Source organism: Neofelis nebulosa, chromosome 8 (assembly GCF_028018385.1).
Source record: "Neofelis nebulosa isolate mNeoNeb1 chromosome 8, mNeoNeb1.pri, whole genome shotgun sequence".
NCBI classification, from domain to species: Eukaryota; Metazoa; Chordata; class Mammalia; order Carnivora; family Felidae; genus Neofelis; species Neofelis nebulosa.
The window spans coordinates 63,439,101-63,461,540 of record NC_080789.1 but is presented as its reverse complement, the minus strand read 5'-3'; the positions used below and the strand labels follow the sequence as shown (position 1 = coordinate 63,461,540).

General features: G+C 50.9%; 1 protein-coding gene and 1 long non-coding RNA gene across 2 annotated transcripts; one reads left to right on the top strand and one right to left on the bottom strand.

Moving 5' to 3' along the window:
• Positions 1–9,243: 9,243 nt before the first annotated feature.
• LOC131519549 (uncharacterized) lies at positions 9,244–12,437 on the top strand. The gene is made up of 4 exons (XR_009265694.1): positions 9,244–9,482; positions 10,136–10,195; positions 12,156–12,226; positions 12,353–12,437. It is a non-coding gene; the product is annotated as an uncharacterized LOC131519549 (long non-coding RNA).
• Positions 12,438–12,564: 127 nt separating this feature from the next.
• Positions 12,565–22,440, bottom strand: KRT71 (keratin 71). Its single transcript, XM_058742676.1, has 9 exons — positions 21,982–22,440; positions 18,827–19,041; positions 18,079–18,139; positions 17,459–17,554; positions 16,925–17,089; positions 16,599–16,724; positions 15,006–15,226; positions 14,284–14,318; positions 12,565–13,398 (listed from the first exon to the last, which is right to left on the bottom strand). Exons 1-9 carry the CDS (start codon positions 22,423–22,425, stop codon positions 13,187–13,189), a joined length of 1,575 nt encoding a protein of 524 aa, XP_058598659.1. The 5' UTR covers positions 22,426–22,440; the 3' UTR covers positions 12,565–13,186.

The following is a 22,440-nucleotide window of genomic DNA, read 5'->3' as shown; positions in this document are numbered from 1 at the left end:
GTCTTTCACATGTCTGCAGGGAGGGAGCTATGCTCCAGGGTCTCTCCTGCTCATCTCATCCCCTTCCTCAAGCCTCTGCCCCAGACTAGCTTCCTAACGTGCCTCTGGTTTCCAACTTCCGGGTTGTCCAAAACAGGAATAGCCCCTTCCCTCTGTTTTCTGGCTCCCTGCTTTCATTCTCCACCACAAGACTGAGACCTTGCTCACTGCTCTCAAGTCTCTTCTCCCATGAAGTGAGGAGACCCCTCCATGGCACTTAGGACAGGGCTGGGGCAAGGGGCTGATTTATGTCTTCAGAACGTCCAGCTGCAAACCTGGACCAACAGGTACACCTGATCCAGAGTCAGGGAGGTGGCAAGGCCATTTCTGTAATTATACCATCGGGTGTCTAGAAACCACAAATGAGCACTTAGAAAGCCAAATTACAGTCCTTACAGGGAAGGATGGTGAGTACAGCAAGCAGCAGCCTCTGGCCAGGCAGTCAAAACAACTGGGGCTGTGGCCGATTCAGCCCAGGTGTATTCTGGGGAAGAGAGCAGTGGCTTAGGCACCTGATCTTACCCTGCCCCTATGATAGGTAGCACCTTCCTAGAGATGCTGAGAACCACTGTCACTAATCTCAGGCAGGACCCAGGAGAAATTCCTGAGAAGCTTCTCCTCTGGAGGCATTTGCCCCCTCCCCAGCACACCAGGCTTATGATCATGGCCACACCGGCTACACCCCAAGGACAACCTTGACCATGTGGACATCTGGGCCTGTGCATGGCCTTGAACATATCTGGAAGTCCTGCCAGTTCACAGTGCTGGCTCCAGCCTCACCCTTCGCCCTCCCACACCCATATCATTGGCTCCATACAGAGTCCCCAGCTTCTCTGGAACACCTCTCCCAATACTAGCATCTCTGAACTGCCCCTTGAAGGCAGAGCCAACCCCTGGAACAAAACCAAGAGGGGTCAGTGAGATTTCCTCTGCCTCCTCTCCAGCACACGTGCTCCATCCAAGTAGGAGAGAATGTGGGGGGCACTTCTGATTTGTGGCCCAAATGAGTTTCATAGTCTCTCTGGCCCTGAGTTTTTTATTTCTATAAAATGAAGGTGCTAGTAGAGTTGTTGATGAGGATTTAATAAGGAAATATCCTTAAAGAAGCTAGTTCATAGTCTGGTACCCAGGAAGCCCTCCACAGACAATAGCCATTATCTTTATTCCTACCTCCAAAGTTTCTCTCTCTGCCTCTTTCCCATCTCCTTGACAGGCCAGGTGCCGCCCCTTTGCTTCACCTTCCTGTCCTTTGACACCCACGGCTTGGCGTAGGTGCCTAGGTCTGCCCCAGTTGGTGTCCCAAATGTAGGTCCTGTGTCCAGAAGCACCCTGACCCTAGGCGAAGGGGAGCCCTGCCTGGGACCCTTCTTTAGCGGGCCCTGCTTTGGTCCCTTCCACACTTCCAGAGCAAGAAGTCTCTAGGGTCACTGGGACAAGCTTATCTGGAGCCACACTCTTCTTTCAGGCAACTGAACCCCCAGAATCCCCTACCCACTGCCCCCAGCCCACACCCACGCCTGTATGGTCCTCTTCTTCTGGAGGTCCATCCTCTGGAGCACAGACTGCCTTGTTGGTGGGTGCCCTTCCAGGCTGTCTGCAGTTGTAAGCCAGGGTTTGTGTGAGGTCCTTGCAGTGAGGACGGAGCCAAGGATCAGAAGAGAAGGGCAGGCTGGGGAGGGGAGGAGTAGGAGGGGTCTCTCTGTACTGCCACATTCAGACCTGGAACTCTTAGGAGTCCAGGAATATTCCAGTTGAGCCTGGCCTGCTGGTCAGTCTGTTGGGGACCCAAAGCCTGGATGTCTCAGCCAGCACAGGATCACCTCCACCAGCTTCTGTACTGCTAGCCATGGTGTGTGGCGGGGAGGGAGCTACCTCTGGTGCTTGGGGCTCTCAAGAGGTCAGACAGTGAGCCTGCTGACTGTATTCTCCTTGGTATTTCAGATCTGTGAGCTAAAGATTGGGATGCAGAGAAGAAGTTACTGGGGTCTACCCCTGCAACAGCAGAAGCAAAGCTGAGGTGTCCAAATATCCAGACCCTTTCTCAGAGACTAATATAAACTACTTACTTAATCAGATGTTCTCATTGTTTTTTCTTAGGCATTTCATAGTATTCTCCCCATATTCCATGTCATTTTCTGACGATACCTTTCTGAAAGTCCTGGACCCAGCATCTGGGAATAAGTTGCTAACTGGGATAATTACACGAATGTGTGAATTTGAGCACAAATGCATAAATTACAAATATGCTTATCTATATAAAGTCAAGGGGACCTGAATTTTCCATCTGCTAGTGACCATAGGCAAGGTCCTTAATGCCTCTAGCCCTCAGGTTCCTCATCTGATAGATCTCTAGATAAATTCTAAAAACATTTCCACCTCTAAAACTTTGGTGTTGGGGCGCCTGGGTGGCTCAGCCGACTGAGCGGTCGACTTTGGCTCAGGTCACGATCTCGCAGTCCGTGAGTTCGAGCCCAGCGTTGGGCTCTGTGCTGACAGCTCGGAGCCTGGAGCCTGTTTCCGATTCTGTGTCTGCCTCTCTCTGACCCTCCCCCGTTCATGCTCTGTCTCTCTCTGTCTCAAAAATAAATAAACGTTAAAAAATTTTTAAAAAATCTATTAAAAAAAAAGAAAAAAAAAAACTCTGGTGTTTACCTTCTTTGCTCTTCCTTCCTTATTCTGCAGTCACACCAGGGCAATCATCTCCTTCCCAAAGTGTCCTTCACATTCCTGCCCCTAAAACCCAACCTCATCCAGGAAGCCACCACTGCACTCGTCATGTAAGAAGACCCACCTCGGCAGGTGCAAGTGTGTTTCTCATTCAACACACAAGGAAACTGAGGACAAAGTGAGGCAATGACCTAGAGACAGAACAAAATGCCCTTCCACCTCTGGGGTCCACAACCCTCAGGGCCACCATTATGGCTTGTGCAAATTATTGTTTCTGTGAGCATCAGTGCCTCCCTTCCATCACAAGACCTCTGAGGGTCAGAATCTTAATCCCACCCTCCCTGCCCTGCACCAGCCCTCCCACACAATCCCTGTGCCAGATGGGATCTCAGTGTTTTAGTCAGGGCTCTTCAGAGAAACAGAATAGGAGATGGATGGATGGGTGGATAGACAGATATACATATTCAGCATAAGGAATTGGCTCACATGGTTAGGAAGGCTGAGAAATCTCAAGCTCTGTAGTTGGCAAGACCAAGGCGAGTGTGGTTCCAGTGGGCATTTAAAGGTCTGAGAACCAGGATAGCTGACATGCCAGTTCTGATCTGAGGGACAAGACCAATGTCCCAGCTCAAATAGTCAAGCCAGCAAAGTTTCTTCTAACTCAGCATTTCTGTTCCATTTGTGTACTCAATTGATTGGATGAGGCCCATCCACACGGGGGAGGACCATCTGCTTTACTCAGTCTACAGATTCAAATGTTAATCTCATCTAGAAACACCCTCACTGACACACCTGGAATAATGTTTGAGCAAATGTCTGGCACCCCATAGCCCAGTCAAGTTGACACATAAAATTAACCATCACACTCAGTAAATTTGGTGCAACAAAGAAAAACTCCATCTTGATTCCTGCCAAAAACCCATTGTCCCTTTTGAAGACTCCCTTTATTCTTGTCTCTGCACTGTGTTGTGCTGGAGCAAGTTCAGCTGCCTTACAACAGCCAACTGTTACAGTTTTAAAAATGTTGTGGGCTGCTTGTTACATATAGCCAGATTTCGAATTAAATTATCTGAACTTACAATTAAATAAGTTAAATTAAGAACAAAGGTAAGAGGGGTGCCTGGGTGGCCCAGTCGGTTAAGTATCCGACTTTGGCTCAGGTCATGATCTCGCGGTTCACAAATTCGAGCCCCATGTCGTGCTCTGTACTGACAGTTCAGAACCTGGAGCCTGCTTCAGATTCTGTGTCTCCCTCCCTCACTGCCTCTCCCCCACTCACACTCTGTCTCTCTCTCTCTCTCAAAAATAAATAAGCATTAATTTAAAAAAAAAGAACAAGGTAAGAAATGCTTCAGACTTGTAACCTCCTAATTATTTTACTATTACCTAAACTCTAGAGCTTACTTACGTCTCCTGAATCTATATAGTGGAAATACCATACAATGATTTGCTGGTGCACATCTCTGTGACTCTGTAATCAATGGCATCATGTTGGTACTTGAAATCACCATTGTGGGAATATTTACACCCAAGGAATCACCAAACACCACATATGAGAGCTTCATTCATTGTTCTATTTTTATACTTTTAAAATTAGATATAGCTGACATGTAACATTAGTTTCGAATGTACAACATAATCGCCAAACATCTGAATATATTTTGAAGCAATTTACTGGTTTGTTGATTGTGTAAAGCTACCCTGTTCATCACAATTGTCACTAGCCTCATGTGGCGTCTGAGCACTTGAAATGTGGCTAGCCCAGATATGGATGTATTGTAAATGTTAAATCACACTGGATTAGAAAGACTTAGCATGGAAAAAATGTAAAATATGTCATTGACAATTCTTATATTGAATATATGTTGAAATGATAATATTTTTATATATTGGGTTCAGTATATTATTAGAATGGATTTTGGCTGGGTTTTTTTTAATGTGGCTACTAGAAAATTTTAAATTATATGTATGGCTTGCATCGCACTTCTGTGGACAGCCCTGGTCTAGATTTAAGTATTGGAAAAAATGTTGTGTGGATTAAACTTAAAAGTGTATCATCTCTGTAGCCATTATATTGTGAACGGCAAAAAAAAAAACCAAACCAAAACAAAAAAACCCTGACAGCATAACCTTCTGGTATTCAAAAACTATTATTTGATTCTCTGAAATAGTCACTAATATCTTTGAGGAAAGAGTGAGGCTCCAGCATTCATCTTCATTGCTGTGTTTTCATCCCAACCAATAAACTGAAAATAGGCACCAGAGTTCATGTGGGGGCTACATTTGCTCGTCAGTTGCAACCACAGGCTAGCTGTGGACGTGGAGCTTTGCAAAAACCAATTGAAAGCATTTTGCAAGAGTCGGTGGCTTTCTAGAGTTTACCATAAAGAATATTTTATTATTATTGTAAATATTATCAGTTAAACTTGTGATAAGCCTATGTACAGCAGCATCTGGCTGGCTCAGTGGGTGGAACACGTGACTCTTGATCTTGGGATTGTAAGTTCGGGCCCCACATTGGGTATAGAGATTACTGAATGCAATAAAATCTTAAAAAACAAAACAAAACAAAAAACCTAAGTACATACATATGTACATATATGTGTGTGTATATATGTGTGTGTGTATATATTTATGTGCACATATTTTTTTTTCAAAGAGCTAATAAAGTTTTTATCAGCACACGGCTGATAAAACTCTCCAACCTTTCTGCTTCCCCTAGCCCACTTCCCGGGCCCTGCCTTCTGCATTACTGCCAGACTTTCTACCTGCCCCCCCATCCTTCATTTCTGAATTTGCAGGCTTCAGAGATGTGGACTAGAGGCCCCGCCCGACTTTGTTCCTCTCAAGATACCTTTTTTCAGTGTGTTCTCCTCTTACCCATCTTGGCTGGCATCTCAGTTTCTGGACACCAGCCCTGAATGGTCAGTCACAGTGCCACCAAAATCCTGTTCCTGGGCTGGACATTTAGTGGGAGCCCTGCCTGCACTCTTGCCCTGAGACTCTAGAGGCAGGAAATCATCTTGGGCAGTGACTCCCAACACCACTACAGGGATGTAAGATGGCAACAGCCGTTCCCAGTCCCATGGAAGATGGGTCTGAAGTGAGGCGGAGGGGTGGCTGAGCCACAGAGAGGGGCATGGTGCAGGTGGATGGTGTTCAGAGTGCTGGGGACACGGCTCTGTACATTTCTTGTACCCTCGTATCAAAAACAGTGAGTTCAACTTAGGGCAATTCTGTCCTAGATGCTGCACAAGAAAACATTGCCCCTCCCAGGCTCTGCCTGCCAAGGAACCCAGAAGGACACATCGGCCAAGACTACTAAGAGGCGATGGGCACCTGAGGGTAAGACTAGCAATCTTGTTTAGGGTAAACCACAAACAGCAACATATACATGTCAGGGGTGAGGCATGGCTTCAGGAGATTCCGGGGTGGGGGGGGGGGTGTTGGTTGAAGGACAGTGCAGGGGCCAAAGCTCCATTATGGTGGGGAGACACTGAATGGGTAGCCATGGGCTCTGAATATCAGGGTGAGCTCCCTGAAGGAAGTAGAGTTCAGAAACATGGGCTCAAACACAAGAGTCTGGGGTACAAAGTAAAGACAGGGAGACAGGCACTCTTGCTGCTGGGAAATCAAAATGGGATCGGAGTCCCCAGGGAAACCCTAAACGTTACTGGTGGTTTCCTAGGTAGTGATCATTGTCTGAATAACAGTAATGAGAATAATTAATAATAATAATAGCAGCTAACATTTATTGTGGGGCCGGCATTTTACGTCTCAACTGCAAGGGTGTCAGGGGATAATTGTTCTTCTTCCCTTTGTGTAGAAGAGGAAACAGACGAGCGAGGACAATGAACTAGCTGTGGAGCGCAGCGTTTCTGAATGGCGCCCGGGACTGGAGCCCTGGCCCTGCACCCCCACACGGCCATGGCATTGCCTCTGCAGTGCTGTCACCTGCACCGCTCTGAACACCCATGCTGCGTTTCTACAGGCTTCCCCTTCATGGTTCCTTTTGATGATTTTCTAAATGTCGTGCAGTTGACAGAGCGGTTTTATTCTTGTTTAGACGACGACACTGAGACACAAAGAGGCAGCTTGAAGCACTTTTCACTAGTCCGGAGCTAATGGAGAAAAAGAAGGGCAATGCAGCAGGTTTTCATGTGGCTAACTTTATTTAGTCTAAAGGATTGAACTTACTTCCGAGAGGTGTCCTTCCTACTGTGAAATTGTCCTCTTCCTTTATGAAATGATGAAGGGAGTGGATGTTATGTGTTGCTTTCCTTTATGTCCCATTTTGGCAAAATGAAAGGCTGGCAGCCCTCGCCTCTGATTTGCAATCCTAATTGATGGTGTGCTGTCAGGGTCCGGCTCTGCTGTCCTGGAGCCCCAGGGCTTGCTGGGTGCTCTCTCACGGCACACCTCTTCCAGGCCGGGGCATTGACTCAGGTGCACTTTTGCCGCTAAGTATGAAGGATACTCACAGAGCAGTGCCCAACCTGCCTTCCACCAGTTGGGAAGATGCCCTCCATTACCCCTGCCTGCGGAGGAAGGGGTCTCAGAGAGGACAATGGGCCTCGCTGATCTGCCAGCTGAGGATGTGCAGAGGGAATCCTTGGGTGTTCGGGCTTCAGAGAGTGCAGTGTCCCCATCAACCTTCTTTCAAATCTGCCTCAGCCTGCCTGGGGCCCCTTCTCCCACACCCCACTAATGTTCCACTTGCTTGCTTGGGGGGGGATGGGGGGAATCAAGCAGAGATCTTCCCACCCTTGGCCCATCTGTCCTAAAAGCCACGATACATCCACCTTTTCTTTCTTTTGAGGATTTTCCATGGCAGCCTGGAGGCTCTTCTCTCCTGATTTGGCTAGATTCCAAGACAATCAGGAGCTATTTGAGGGGCGCCTGGGTGGCTCAGTCGGTTGAGTGTCCGACTTCTACTCAGATCATGATCTTAGTTTGTGGGTTCGAGCCCCGCGTCGGGCTCTGTGCTGACAGCTCAGAGCCTGAAGCCTGCTTCAGATTCTGTGCCTCCCTCTCTCTCTGCCCCTCCCCAACTGGTACTCTGTCTCTCTCTCTCAAAAATAAATAAATGTTAAAAAACTTTTTTTAAAGAGCTATTTGAACAACAACAAAAAAATCAGGACCACATGAGGGGAGCAAGTTCCTAGAGGATAAATGTTTTCTATCTCTTGTAAATGGAAATTATCTTTGGGTTACCTGTGCTTCTGAATTACCTGTGTCATGGCTCATTCTTCATTTTTGTTTTTTTTTTAATTTTTTAAAATATTTATTTATTGTTGGGAGAGAAAGAGACACAGCATGAGCAGGGGTGGGGCAGAGAGAGAGGGAGACACAGAATCCAAAGCAGGCTCCAGGCTCTGAGCTGTCAGCAGAGAGCCCGATGTGGGGCTCGAACCCACGAACTGTGAGACCATGACCTGAGCCAAAGTCGGATGCTTAACCGACTGAGCCCCCCGGACGTCCCTCATTCTTCATTTTTGGATGACTTTTTCTCCCTCCTCCACTAGCACTGGCGAGAGATAGTGACTGTATTCCAGTCTATAATGGGGGACCAAGAAATAGCTGAGGCAGAGGGAGAGACTGGAAAAATATTTTTCTTCCCTCAAGCTGTACTGTGATAAGCCCACAGCCGACTGAGGGAACATTAGAGAATCGGGCCAGCAAGGTTGGGTGATGGGACCTGAGAATCTCCAACCCTGAGAAGGCCAGCCACTGAGGGAGCTAGACAAGAAACCATCTTTGCTGCACACATGACAGGGAGCCGAGGTCCTGTGTCCTCGAGGGGACGGTGGTCAGACTCGAAGCAGAACTTTTCTAAGGCCAGGTTGTGAGACACGAAGACTCCGGCGTCTGCTCAGAAGGTGCCATAGAAGAGCAGAGATGCCTTTACCTGGAGTGGTTGCAGAAGTGGTGGCTGTCTTCAGCCGGCTGGACTGGCTATCGTGCCATTGTCTGGAGAAAGGACAGTGCCCGGAAGAGCCCTCTTACCTGACAGGGGCCACCTCCTTCGTGCTCCTCCAGATTCTTCCTGCTGGTCTAGGATTTCATTTTGATACTTCTGCTCCCACAGCCCAGCCAGCTTCTCAGGATAAAGTGCCCACCCCAGTCTGCCTCAGCTCCATTCCCTTCAAAAGTAGTCTTCCCCGCACGCTGGGTCCACACTAGCCCACCTTCATCACCTGCTTGAGGCTCCCCCCTTGCCCCCTCCTGCTCCTTCTCCAGGGCCAATGCTACCAGCTTCCCTGGCCACCTCTGGCACGGAAGACCAGGGCTTCAAGGGGAGCTGGATCTATGTGCTGCTCTGACAGCCCCCCCAAACATTGAGGGGATCAGTCTCTATAACTGGCAGGTGACAATGTGGCCACAGCCTCACTGGGGAAATCTGAGATAGGTTACGTGGCAATTCATAGGCGTAAGAGGAACCTAGCCTGGTGCCTAGGACGTGGAGGTATCAGTCTTCAGATGATGGAACGTGATGGAAGTTCCAGCAAACAATGGGCAGGGAACCCACAGGACATCAGGGAAGGGTGGGAACGCACAGCAGCTGGGTGGGCAGAGGCAGATGGTTCCCACACCGGGAGGCAGGGTGGTGATGTGGAAACAGTGTGGGCTTTGGAGAGACAGACCTCATGGAATCCTGGCCCCGTGTGCTGGCTCTGTGACCCTGGCGGCAGCAGGTCTCTGTCTTAGGGAAAACAACACCCACCTCAGAAAAGTGACGCAGGAGGCGTGCCCAGCTCGGGAGATTCTGGTCCACAGTAGGTGCCCCATAAACATCGGTTTCTAATCCCTCTTCTCAGACCCCTGTTTGGTACTCTGGACCCAAAGCATAGGAAAGGGCTGGGGTACTGAGGCTACCCAGAAGGAGAGAAGGAACAGAGTAGTGATCAAGCCAAGAGGGCTCAGCCCCCTTGGTGGGCACCCCAGGTTCTATGTGGGACCCCTTTTGTTCTCCTCGCCTTCCAAAGATGGCCTGAGGGTGCCAACCTCCACACCTATGGCCAACTTGACCCACGACAGTCCCTTGCAGTCCCCCAGCTGGGCTGCTGCTATATCTGGCTTGGCTTGCTGCGGAGTCCCCTCCAGTGGGATGTCCCAAGGGCCTGCTCCCATCAGTGGCCATGGTGGCAGCCGGGAGTCAGAGTCCCATGGAGAGGGGGGTGGTTAGTCCACCAGCCTGTGCTCAGTGCAAGTGGTGTGCTAGGCACAAGAGTGCAGAGGTGAGGACCACTCAGGCTTTGGGGGAGGTGATGGAAAGGACGAGTAAGGTGGGTTGGGGACTTTATTCATTTGCACCGGCTTTTCCTCCACCTGTATCCTTCCTGAGTGGCTGCTCCTGTCTGTACGACTAGAAGCTTCCTGAATGCAGGAACTGTAACTTTGCTTTCTTTTTTCTGCATCCACTCCACAGAGCATCACATAGCTGTGAGGAGAGGGAGGCAGAACAGTGGCACAGATCCAGAGGCAAGATGTGAGGCTCATTGCAACACTTTACACACCTGTAACCAGCTCCCTTTCCTGCCCCTCACCCTCTGTTGGTGCCCCATAACCCCTGCTACCCTGTTCCTCGGCACATGGCCATGTCTTACCTGACACAAGTCTGGGCTATTAGGTGTAAATTTCCTCATTGCCCCACCCCCATGTCCCTTTCAGAGCTCATGCTGCCATCTTAATGTGTTGACCCCATCTCTACTCCCTCATTCTCAGACCTTGCTACATTTACTAGAGTTTGGACCTCTTTCTCCACTGATTACATTCTCAGCTCTGGACGCTCATTAGAATCCCTTCCGCAACTTTTGAGAGATGCCGCGAATGCTTGGGCCCCACTCCAGTAGACCACCATAACTGGTTTGGGATAGTGGCTGAGACATCAGTATTTTAAGTTCCCAGGTTATTTAAAAATATTTTTTTTAATGTTTATTTATTTTTGAGAGAGAGACAGAGTGCGAGTGGGGGAGGGGCAGAGGGAGTGGGAAACAGAATTGGAAGTGAGCCCCAGGCTCTGAGTTGTCAGCACAGAGCCCGACACAAGCCTCGAACTTATGAATGGTGAGATCATGAGCTGAGCAGAAGTCAGTCGCTTAACTGGCCGAGCCACCCAGGCGCCCCTCCCAGGTTATTTTTGAGCCTTTGTGAAGAACCACTGCTTTTGGCAACTGTGATCAAATGACCACCTAGACTCATGTGACTTCATGGCCACCCTGCCTGTAAATCATTAGCATTATTCCATTTCCTCAGAGCCCTGCTTGTATCCCAAGTCATCCAGCAACTCTTACCTGGTATGTCACTCACAGCCAGCTGAGATCCCTCACTCCAGCACCTGCCAAGCTCCATAACTTGAGTCTCTACTAACTTGGGCCTTGGTAGGTGCTCCTGACTGTCTCCTGCAGGAAGCTCCTCTCAGCCTGCAGCACCTTGATCTGCTGCTTTAGAAAATGAACTCAAAACCTAGGATAACCCTGCCCACCCAGGAGACCCCCATGAGCCAAAGGGCACAAAGGGATATGGGAGAGTTCTTCACTTCCTTTCCAAATCTGGATGAGAAACCAGCAGGATCTAGAGAAGCAGCCTCCATCCCCCCCCCAACCCCGCCCCGGCCCCATTTGAGAATCTAGAATTCTTCTAAGCCTCTCAGCTGGAAAGGTCTTTCTGCTATCCCAGAACCTCAGTTCTTACTGCTGCAAAGGTAGCAGAGGCAGCAGGTGTATGTGGATCCTCTGCTGAGGGACAGTTCTGAAAGACAGTGTCTCTACCCAGTTCTGAAAATACACACACACACACATACACACACACACACACACACAAGCTTCACCATGTTGACCAGTGAAGCAAACTTGCTGCTGAGTCTTGATCTGTTTATCCTCCTCCACCCACATGGTGGTGTTGACTTCCAAGTTGAGAGAGGTGAGAGGCTGAAGCTGATGGCCACCTCCTGGGTAGCAGGGGTTTGAGGCTGGCCCTGGTGGCCTTGGGCTAAGCCCCAACCACTACTCTAAAGTTCTGTCTGCCAACCCAGCCCATTCATCCCTTTCTCCAATCCCTCTACCTCCAATTTTGTAAGCTCTTCAAGCCCCCAAGGACTTCCTTACTGAGGTTTGGCAGCTCATGCTGGTCGCTGGGGGTAGGGGGGTTGTCTGTCTTCCTTACACCTCTCCTCACCCCAGGGTAGACAGCCATCTGGGTGGGAGCCAACTGTACAGTCACTAAAATTTATAGCCTACCCTGACCCCCAACTCACTTCACCCAAGTCCAGTCTCAGTTTCCAAAAACTTGTTCCCCATCTGGGCATCCTACAGGCCCCAAGTGTGGGGTCCCCATAAGCTCCACCCTTTCTGAGCGACCCCTCTCCCAAAAGGCCAGGCCTCTGAGCAACGAGGAAAGAGTTGAACAGATACAGACACCTGACTGCCAAACCCCTACCTTCCCTCTAGGAAAGAACCAGTTCTTAGATGGAGGCCAGGGTCCCAGTCGGGAGAAGGACCATGTCTGTCAGTAGACACAGGTAATTCTTTTGTTGAAAGCCACAAACCACACTGCACACACCCCCTTCCTCTATTCCTCCTTTCTTCTCTCCCTCTTCTTCTCCCTCCCTCCTCCCAAAGTCAGCCCATGCTTCATTCCCCTGCAGCTCCAACACTGCCTAGCCCCTGGGCCACGTGTGCTCTGAGAACTCCTTTTTCTGCTCCACAGAAAAAATTAACATAAAACTGTGGGCTGCACAGGTAATATGCAGTGTGTACTGTGTGTGTGTCTGTGTGTGCCTGTGTGGTGCCTGTTCCAGTGAGTACCCAAGGAACTGAGTATGTGCACACACCTTGACTACTCAGACACCAAGCCATCAGATTGTGCTGTTTATTGACGATGCGATAGGAGGGTTCTAAGAAGAAAGGGAATGCAGAGGGCTTCCTCTTCTCTGCTTCTGGACACAGGAGAGTGAAGAGAGATGCTGAGTTGTACTGGGTCCCGCTCAGAGTGAGCCATGAGATGGAGCCAAGGTGGGGTGGGGACTGGCTTCTCTTGGTTGTTGTCCTTCAGTCCTCCTTGTCTTGAACACAGAACCAGCCACTAGCCTAGGCAGGAGCTGGGACAAAGGCCCCAGTGTGAGAGCTGGGGCTCGGTGTGAGCCCCAGGGAGCCAGACAGAGTATTTAGCGACTGAGCTGGAAGCTGTTGTAGAGGGCAGAAGTCTGGGAGCCTGGAGCCGAGTTGATGGCATAGGTGGGGGACCTCAGCCAAGGAAAGCAGTGCCAGGCATATGTCAGGAGGAATTTCCCCAGGTTTAGTCATCCACACCTGTCCAGGCTCAGGAAGACACAGGCTGGGAGAAGTGGGTGGCCAAGGCCAGCACTGGAGGTACGAGAGCAGGGCTGGGTAGAGATGGGGCTGCTGGTGGGCTGGGGAAGAGCGTGTGTGGGAGACAGCTGGGGATGCACGGGTGGCAGGAGGGCATCGGACGGCCCTCTCTACCTGCTGGCTTTCTTGGAGGACGCGCTCTGGCTGGAGCCCTTCCCCAGGGTATCCTTGTAGTCGCTGGTGCTGCCCCGGCTCCTGCCCTCCCCACCGCGGACACTGCACACGCCCGAGATGCAGCTGCTGCTGTTGGCCACGTAGCCGCCGCTGACAGAGCTGGGCCGGAGGCCATAGCCACTGCTGCCACTGGTGCTGCTGATGATGGCTGCAGAGGGAGAGCAGGGTCAGCTCCCCTCAGGGGGCAGAACCAGAGGAGGTTACCCTTCCCTGGGACAGAGGGGCCTCTTGGGACGATGGGTTAGGTGAGGGCTTTGGTTATAGCCACATGCAGTTTGGATAAGGAGGAAGCAGTCCTGGGCTGGGAGCCAGGAGACCTGATTGCTGGCCATGCCTCTGCCATCTGGCTGTTTGGGCTGTTGGGGCTGTAACCCCAACCCAGGGAAAATACCCCAAAGACAGCTTCCCCCATGTCCTTCCCTTGCCTTGTGCAGCTTAGACTGGCTGATTCTTAACTCCCAGAGGCCCATCCCTTTGGTACCAGCACACCCACCTATGTTCTGGATGTACCCCTCCCCCTTCTATTAGCCTTTTTGCTCAACTTCCCAGCCTCCAACCTCTGCCTCTGGCTAGCTGTCCCACAGATGGCATCTTTTGGAAGCTCTGGTTTAATTCTTAGTCCTACTGAGAAATCCAGAGATCCAATACTGTCAGCTTGCTTAGCCTCAGAGGTTCCCCCTTCCCTGATCCCCTCAGCCCCCTCTATTTCCCCAGCCCAGGGCTGGTCACAACTTGCAGCTCTGGTGTCCCGGGCCTCACACACACTCATCCTTTGTTTCCCCTTCCCTATAGCAATAGCCGTCCTAGCTGCCATCCCCTGGGAATGGGGAGACAGAGGGATAAGGAGGAAGCAGTCCTGGGCTGGGAGCCAGGAGACCTGATTGCTGGCCATGCCTCTGCCATCTGGCTGTTTGATTTCAAGGTTTTTTGCTCTCTGATCCTTAGGTGCTCATGTATACACACAGTGGGGGGACTAAGGCCCTTTCTGGTCTGCAGATTCTACAGCTTTAGGTCCAAGCATACAAGTACTTACAGATGCTGACAGGGGAGGGAAATTCTCCTGACATCCTGTTAGGGAGAGAAATAAAATAAGACCAAGCAGCCATCCAACCCACAATCTATTGACCTCAAAGCCAGTGTCCCCAACAGCCTGATGTGGGTTTCTGAACCCAGTGGGCACCTGTGGAAATTCCGGGGCTTCTTTGGAACAAGCAGAGCTTGGAAAGCTCTGGGCGCTGCCGCTGAATTTTTGGGGTAACCGGGCAACAACCCAAGTCAAACTGCAGTCGGCACAAGGTGCACACGTAAGGTGTCATGCACACTTCCCAAGGTAAGCCCAGGCACTGAGTCTTTCCTGTCTGCTGAGAACAGTGGGGAAATGGGAATGGCTGCCCTGGGACATCTCTGACAAGTTCATCTTATACCTGGACAGATAAGGAAAGTGGAACAAGACGGTCTAACATAGTAATGGGTTTGGGTTCTGGGGGTTTTGGTTTTGGTTTTGGTTTTGGTGGGGGAGCTGGGTGGTGTGCTAAGTACACCAGGCTCGAAGGAGCTAATCCCTGAAGCACAGTGCCTGGCATGAAATGAGCGCTCACGCCAGGGCAGGTGTTATTAATTACTGTTATTATTCCCATCATTGCCACCCCTTCACCACCAAGAACGCATCTTATTCTGGAGAGTGTGCTAAGCTTTCCGCTTTCATCCTTCTCAAATCCCCGGGGCTCTCCTGCCAGAGCACCCACACACACACACCTGCATTCCTCGCTCTCCAGAAGCTTGCGGTAGGTGGCGATCTCCATGTCCAGGGCCAGCTTCAGGCTCATGAGCTCCTGGTACTCCCGCAGCATCCGGGCCAGCTCCTCCTTGGCCTGGTGCAGGGCAGACTCCAGCTCGTCCAGCTTGGCCCGGGCATCCTTCAGGGCACTGTCGCCCCGCTGCTCGGCATCAGCGATGGCCGTCTCCAGGTTGGAAGCCTAAACAGGGAGTTAGAGAAGTTCAAAAACTGGAAGGGGTAATTCGAGTCATCCAAATCCAAATCTCACTAGCGCTTGCTGATTCCCGGGGAGGGATGCCCACCTCCACCCTTCACACCTCCCATTCCTCTTCTAGGCCGGGGCCCTTCCTGGAGCTGGCTATCTCCACTCGTGTTTAGGCATTGGTAGTGATGAAAAATAGCATGTCCTCCCCTCCTGCGATCGTGGCCAATTCAGTACCACGTCGGTTCATCGCAAAAACATTTACTTGGCCACCCATGTGCCAAGGATACAAAATGAATAAGAATGTGATTGGCTTTCTGCTCTGGAACTGTTTAAAGTCTGGGAGGAGAGACCATAGGAATATGGTGTTGTAGATACAATGATAGTGGCCACCCAGGGGCATAGGACCACCGACAAGGACTGCAGGGAGGTAGATTTCCCAGAACCAACTATTATTTCCCAAGTGCTTACCATATGTCTGGTACTGCAGTCAGCCCTTTATATGCATTTTATGTACCTAAGCCCACGTAGTCCTGTGCAGAAGGGATAATGAACTTGTCCCACATCACAGAGCCACTAAGTGTTAGAGCCCAGGGGGAGATGGAAAGATCACTAGACTGGGAGCCACAGTTGATTCCGATCACAGCTCTGCCACTTGCCAGCTTGCAACCCTCTTAACTTCTCTGAGCCTCAATCTCATCTGCAACAATGGGTAACGCTTGCCTCATAGAGTCTTTGGGACGATTCAATGTGATAAAATGATAGGAGCTGCTGCTATTGTTATTATACAAATGCATCTTGTCTTCTCACCTTAAAGCTGAGACTGCAGCCTATATTCTTGGGAGTGGTTCCAAGCAAAGCCTTAATAAAGCACTTTAATGAGTGCTGTCTGAGCCCACTTATCAATCATTTAATCCAAAAATGTTTATTAAGCTTCTACTATGTGCCAGGCACTATGCTCCATGCTGGGAAAACAATGGGGAACAAAGCACCCAGCTCCCTGCCTTCTTCCAGTCTAGTGGAAGATGGGACAGGCTGGTATCAGGCAATTGTCAAAGAGTGACAAGACAAGAGAAGTGCAGGTGCCGGCAGAGCATGTGAATAGGAAAGAGGGAACAGGGGTGTGGGCCTAGTCCATTCTGGAGAATGAGAGTAGGCTTCCTGTGGGAGAGGCTTCGAAGCAGAGGTCCTTGGGGTGAGTAGGAGATGAGATGCCTCAGGGATGTCTGCTCTAAGTACTCAAGACAGTGACCTCACTGTCTCCTTTCTTCTCGTGGGCAGAGATTTGGGAGGCTGATATCCTTGGCCAACTCATCCCCCCTTCAATTTTGCCCTCCTGCCCTGGGCCATCAGTAGCCAGTCCCCTCACCTGCTTCTTCACATTCTCAATCTCTGAGCGGATTCTCTGGATGAGCCGGGTGAGCTCCGAGATTTCGTTCTTGGTGTTTTTCAGGTCATCCCCATGCCGGCCAGCTGCCAGCTGCAGCTCCTGGAACTGGGGACCCCAAAGTACAGACCCATAGGTAAGCATGATGCATGTGTCATGGGAGTACAGGATGTCTGGGATTGGTGATGTCATGGGGGAAGGGCATGTTGGACACTTAACTGGACACGGTCGCTGTTCTGGGAGTGTTCAGGCCCAGCCCTCATGCTTGCTGGAGTTGCCCTCCCTGGTCCTGCCTCAGCCCAGCTCACCTTGGTCTGGTACAGGGCCTCAGCCTCAGCCTTGCTCTTCAAGGCAATCTCTTCATACTGGGCGCGGACCTCGTCAATGATGCTGTCCAAGTTCAGGTCCCGGTTGTTATCCATGGACAGGATGACGGACATGTCGCTGATGTGGGACTGGATCTGAGCGATCTCCTACATGGGAAACAGGGCTGGTCTCAGAACTTGACTGTAGGAGGCCAACACCACCCCTCACCCACTGCCACCAAGCAAGGTTAGCAAATCCAGGAGATGCTAACTTAGAGGCTCTGAACCAAGGCTCTTGCTCCCTGGGCAAAGTGAGCTCCCTTCAGGCCCCAGACAGACTCCCACCACCATGAAGCCAGGACCTGGACTATTTCCTTCCCACCCAGAGGGTGCAGATTAGGAGCTTCTTAGGGCTAAAATGGGAGATGAATGGCCAACCAGGGGGCCTCCCTGAGAGAGGGGAGCCTCCTCTAGCCCCCAGAACAGAGTTTTACCTGCTGGCTGCCCTCAGAGGGGTGGGTGGAGAGACAGACTTACGGCTTCATAGAGGCACTTGAAAAACTTGATCTCCTGATCCATGGAGTCCACCTTGGCCTGGAGCTCCTCCTTATTGGCATAAGCTGCATCCACGTCCTGAAAGATGCCCCCACCATCCCTCGGTCACTACCAAGAAGAAAACACCAACCCCAGCCTGGGTGACCTGCACATGGAAATAGCTTCCCTCTTCTCTCTGAGAGGCTAAAGGGAAAGGACAGGAACGAACAGAAGGGCCAGTCCTGCCCCATCCTGAGAATCTATGCTCTCAGCAGGAATGGGGTTCCCCTCTGAGGAAGGGAGCCCCAGCCAGACAGCTGGAACCCCAGCCATCAGTCATCCTTCTGACATCTGAGTCAAGCCCCGTGGTCTCTGGGGAGCCCCCGTGTGTCATCCTCTGCTGTTCTTTGTTGTGGACAAACCCTGTCCATGTGAAACACTCAGGAAGGCCATTATTGTCTCTGCCTTTTCATTCCCTCTCTGGATAGTCCATTGTGGTTTTCCCTGGCCCCCCTTATTATTTTGCAATTGCCTCTCTTTCACCAAGAGGAGAGCACACTGGTAGGCTCAGCCTTCCCTGGTCCCAGGCCAGCCCCGGACTCAAGGCCTGCCTTCCCCCTCACCTTCTTGAGCAGCACAAACTCGTTCTCTGCAGCTGTCCTCCTGTTGATTTCTTCCTCATACCTGCAGGAAAGCCAGGGCTCAGCTGGTCAATGCGTATCACTTAGAACCCTCTCACCGAGAACCCTCATCCCTCAAGGAAGACTCTGAACAAGAGGCAGTGTGCCCATTTGAGGGGACAGATGCTAATGGGCCACAGAGTATTGGGCTGCTGGGGCTGCCAGGCAAGGGAGGCTTCCTGGAGGAGGGGACACGGTAACCAAGTTTGAAAAAAGGAGATTGTTGAAGATCTAGGTACAAAAATGAAGGAGGAACACGTGGAGCAAATGCTCTGTGAGAAATCTCAGAGGGAGCAAGGAGCAAATTTGAAAATTTGAATCAAGCCTTTCAAATGAATGGGGGTGTTTCTTTAGTTACTCCTCTTGGCCATTCGGAGAGGTGGATGGATGTAAGTCCCCTTTACCAGTGAAAACCCAGGAGCTCTGAGTGGCTTACCCAAGGTTTCCCTCACCCAACCAGACATAATCCTTTGACCACCGTCCAGCTACCTGGACATCTGTCCTATGTGCCAGATCAGAGGCTGGAGAATCAAGTTCCAGAGTTTTGTGGGAGTAATTCTGCCTGGTATGACAAGGAACATTGCCCCTCACCTCCAACACCTTTCAGCTGGGGTAGCTGCCACTCCTGCAGAGGGAGCTCAAAGGGAAAGGGGCAGCTGTCCAGCTGCAGCGAGATCCCTTCCCCACTCACTTCTTCTTGTAGTCCTCCACCACGTCCCGCACGCTACGCAGCTCCGAGTCCAGCCGCACCCTGTCCCCAGACAGTGTCTCCAACTGCTTCCTCAGGTTGCTGATGTAGCCCTCGAGGATGGGCTCCAGGTTGTTCTTGCAGTTGTTCAGGTCCAGCTGCTGTAGCAGCTCCCACTTGGTCTCCAGCACCTGGTTCTGCTGTTCCAGGAACCGCACCTGGAACCCAAAGAGCAGAAACTGTTGAGCCCACCGTGGAAACAGTCACACCTGTCTTTCACAAGGCACTGTGCAAAGCACTCTGCCTGAATTTTCTCCTTTTCTCCTCATGACAGCTGCATGAGGTGGGCAAATCGTGAACCCCACTTAATGGAGAGGAAACTGAGCCATAGAGAATGTAGCCTCTTTCCAAGGTCCAATGGTTTGGTAAGTGAGGGAGCCCAGACATGTGTCCCTGTAACTCATGCAGCCAGTTGCTCAGAACCCACTATGGCCAAACCGACTCAGGGCAGGTGTGTGCCTAAAAAATACTAGGACAGAGTCAGGCTGGGTCCATCTTTGGAAAGCTTGACCTTGCTGAAGATGGGAGTCTGTCCTTCATTTTATAACATGTCAAGTTCAACAAGGCTCAAAGGGCTTCCAGATAATCTAAATGTCTGCATCAGGCTCCAGCTCTTTCATTGCCCATGTCCTCCTCCCTCAGCCCTAGTTCTGCCCCTGAGAACCATCTTCTACAGGGCAAAAATGGCATGTGGGGCATGATGGGCAGTACTCCCCATGCCACTGTGGATTCGCTGGGCCAGGAAACTGACCAGAGGGAGGGGATTTACTTATTGCTCGCTTGTGTGGTTTGGGGCAGTACAATTTTTTAAATGTGACTTAATCCACATGAGCACAGCCAGTGTCTAAACCTTTTTTTTTAACGTTTATTTATTTTTTGAGACCGAGAGAGACAGAGCATGAACAGGGGAGGGTCAGAGAGAGGGAGACACAGAATCTGAAACAGGCTCCAGGCTCTGAGCTGTCAGCACAGAGCCCGACGCGGGGCTCGAACTCACGGACCACGAGATCATGACCTGAGCCGAAGTCGGCCGCTTAACCAACTGAGCCACCCAGGCACCCCAAGCACAGCCAGTGTCTAAATAAGATTGTGTTCCTTATCGTCATAAACACAGGACCTCAGAAAACCATCAGGGATTCAGTGTTGAGATGAGATCAGCCACCAAACTGCTTGCCCCCAGCAGATTATCCAGTCTTGCTTTGGTTTAACCAATCCTGACTCTTTCATTTAAATTCTTAAGACTGAGCATTAACCACAGAGTAAAGCCTACACCCAGGACACCACAATTCACATCCGGACCACACACTGGCTAATTGGGACCACTGATAAGATATACCCGTATTTTCTGTCTCCCTGGTGTTAGGCGACTGTGCTCCTCTGGACACTGAAGTTATTTGGAAACTGTCCAGGCCTTTGAGTTGGCTTCTCCCTCACTTCAGACAAACCACCTTTGTTCAGAGGTGACCGTCTTCATGAAGAAGGTGACTCTTCTTTCCATGTCTCCAGACTTTGCCCCTTAATGGGGTTTGACCAGCCCAGCCAAAGGTCAGTCCACTCCCATGTGATTCCCAAACCCCAAACCTCAGAGCCCTTTGATCTTCCAAATTTGAAATGGTTTGGAGGAATAAAGAGCCACAGAGATAGTGCTGGCCCCTGAGGTGAGCAAGGGATCCTCTGAGCAGGCGTCTAGAGCTGGGGGACGGGAGTAGGCTCCGATGGCCACTGACCATTTCAACCATAGGCTTTGTTCTGGGCTGACCCATCCTTGGTGCCTAACTGCCACATAGCCAGTGTAGCCCCCCATCCCCAGTACAGTCTCACTTTCCTTCCTTCCCATCCCCGCCCCAGATGCCAAACCCTGGCATGGCATTTATCTCCATGCTTTTGCTGACTCATAGAATGGGAGTAATAATTGCTCATCTACCAAAAGTCAGGGGCTTATCTGGACTGCATGATGCCTTGAGGCCTATTCCAGACCTGTGGTTCCTCCTCTTCTCAACACCCCTCCCTGATCTCTCTGAAGATAAAAATGATAGTAACAATAACCACCATTTGGGAGTACGTGTGCGGCACTGTGCCAAGATCTTCACAAGCATTTTCTTTTATAAACCTGGTGACAAACCCCGAGAGGTAGGCTATTATCTGCATTGCAAAGATGACATAGAGGCAGAGATAAATAACTCTCTACATGGCTGGCTCTGTGGCTGGCTTAGCCAAGACAGCTGGAAAGTGATGGGGCCAGAGTGGAAGCCAGGTCTGACCTCAGAGCAGTGTGGAGACATCTTTCCCACTGCACTCTTCTGCCTCTGGCTCTCCTTAGCCAACTAAAAAAAAAAAAAAATCCCATGGCCGAGCCACCCGGGAATGACCACACTCTGATGCTTCTGATCCATCAGTCAAATGACTAGTGGAGGAGATCTGCTCGCAATGGATGGGAAAAAGACAAGCTTTCCTGGTTGCTCTGGGGCAGATTCCCTCTCACTGGCTTTCCCCACACACAGCCTGCATGGACCCCAGGCTTAGCAATGGCACCAAGCCGACCCTTGAGTAAGAAGCAGGGATCTTCCCTTTGGAGCTCCTGCCAGTACCCCCCATGAGCCTCTGCCAGCAGAGACAGACCTACCTCTGTCTTCTCTTAAGAAAGATTATGCAAGGAACCTTAAACAAGTCACCGTGATGAAAGAAAACACCTGTTTTGTGCCTCCTCATAGCTAACCTGAGGAGAATCAGTCTGGAGACATGGAAAGAAGAGTCACCTTCTTCATGAAGACGGTCACCTCTGAACAAAGGTGGTTTGTCTAAAGTGAGGGAGAAGCCAGCTCAAAGGCCTGGACAGTTTCCAAATAACTTCAGTGTCCAGAGGAGCACAGTCCCCTAACCCCAGGGAGCCAGAAAATACAGGTATATCTTATCAGTGGTCCCGATTAGCCAGTGTGTTGTCCGGATGTGAATTGTGGTGTCCTGGGTGTAGGCTTTACTCTGTGGTTAATGCTTAGTCTTAAGAATTTAAATGAAAGAGTCAGGATTGGTTAAACCAGAGAATCCCTTCTCTGTAACAAAAGCTCATGTTCTAAGAAGAGAAGAGAAGTTAGACCCACCTTGTCGATGAAGGAGGCGAACTTGTTGTTCAGAGCCTTGATCTGCTCCCGCTCTTGGGCGCGCACTTTCTGGATCTCAGGGTCCAGCTCCACGTTGAGGGGGGCCAGGAGGCTCTCGTTGACAGTGACCTGATGGATGCCTCCAGGTGGGCACACAGTTGAACACACGGGCCCCAGGGCCACACTGCCAAACATGCTGCCAGCAAAGCCACTGGCCCGGCCCCGGCCAAATCCATAACCACTCTTCCCGCTGCCGCTGGCCATGTTGAGGGAGATGTTCCGGATGCCCCCCAGGCTGTAGAGGCTCCGGCTTCCGAAGCCCCCACTGAGCCCTTTGCCCCCTGCCCGGTAGGAGGACGAGCTGCCCCCTGAGAGCACTGCTGAGCAGCCGCTGAAGCCCCCCTTGGCGGCAGCCCCCGACTTGCAGGTGAACTGGCGGTTCATGCTGCTGGTGGAGAT

Excerpts from the sequence above, each read along its gene's own strand:
- KRT71 (XM_058742676.1), bottom strand. The coding sequence starts at position 22,425 with ATGAACCGCCAGTTCACCTGCAAGTCGGGGGCTGCCGCCAAGGGGGGC. Across the intron at positions 19,042-21,981 it reads TCGCCTCCTTCATCGACAAG|GTGCGGTTCCTGGAACAGCA; the intron begins GTGGGTCTAACT and ends TTTGGGTTCCAG. Across the intron at positions 15,227-16,598 it reads TTGAGAATGTGAAGAAGCAG|GCTTCCAACCTGGAGACGGC; the intron begins GTGAGGGGACTG and ends CTCCCTGTTTAG.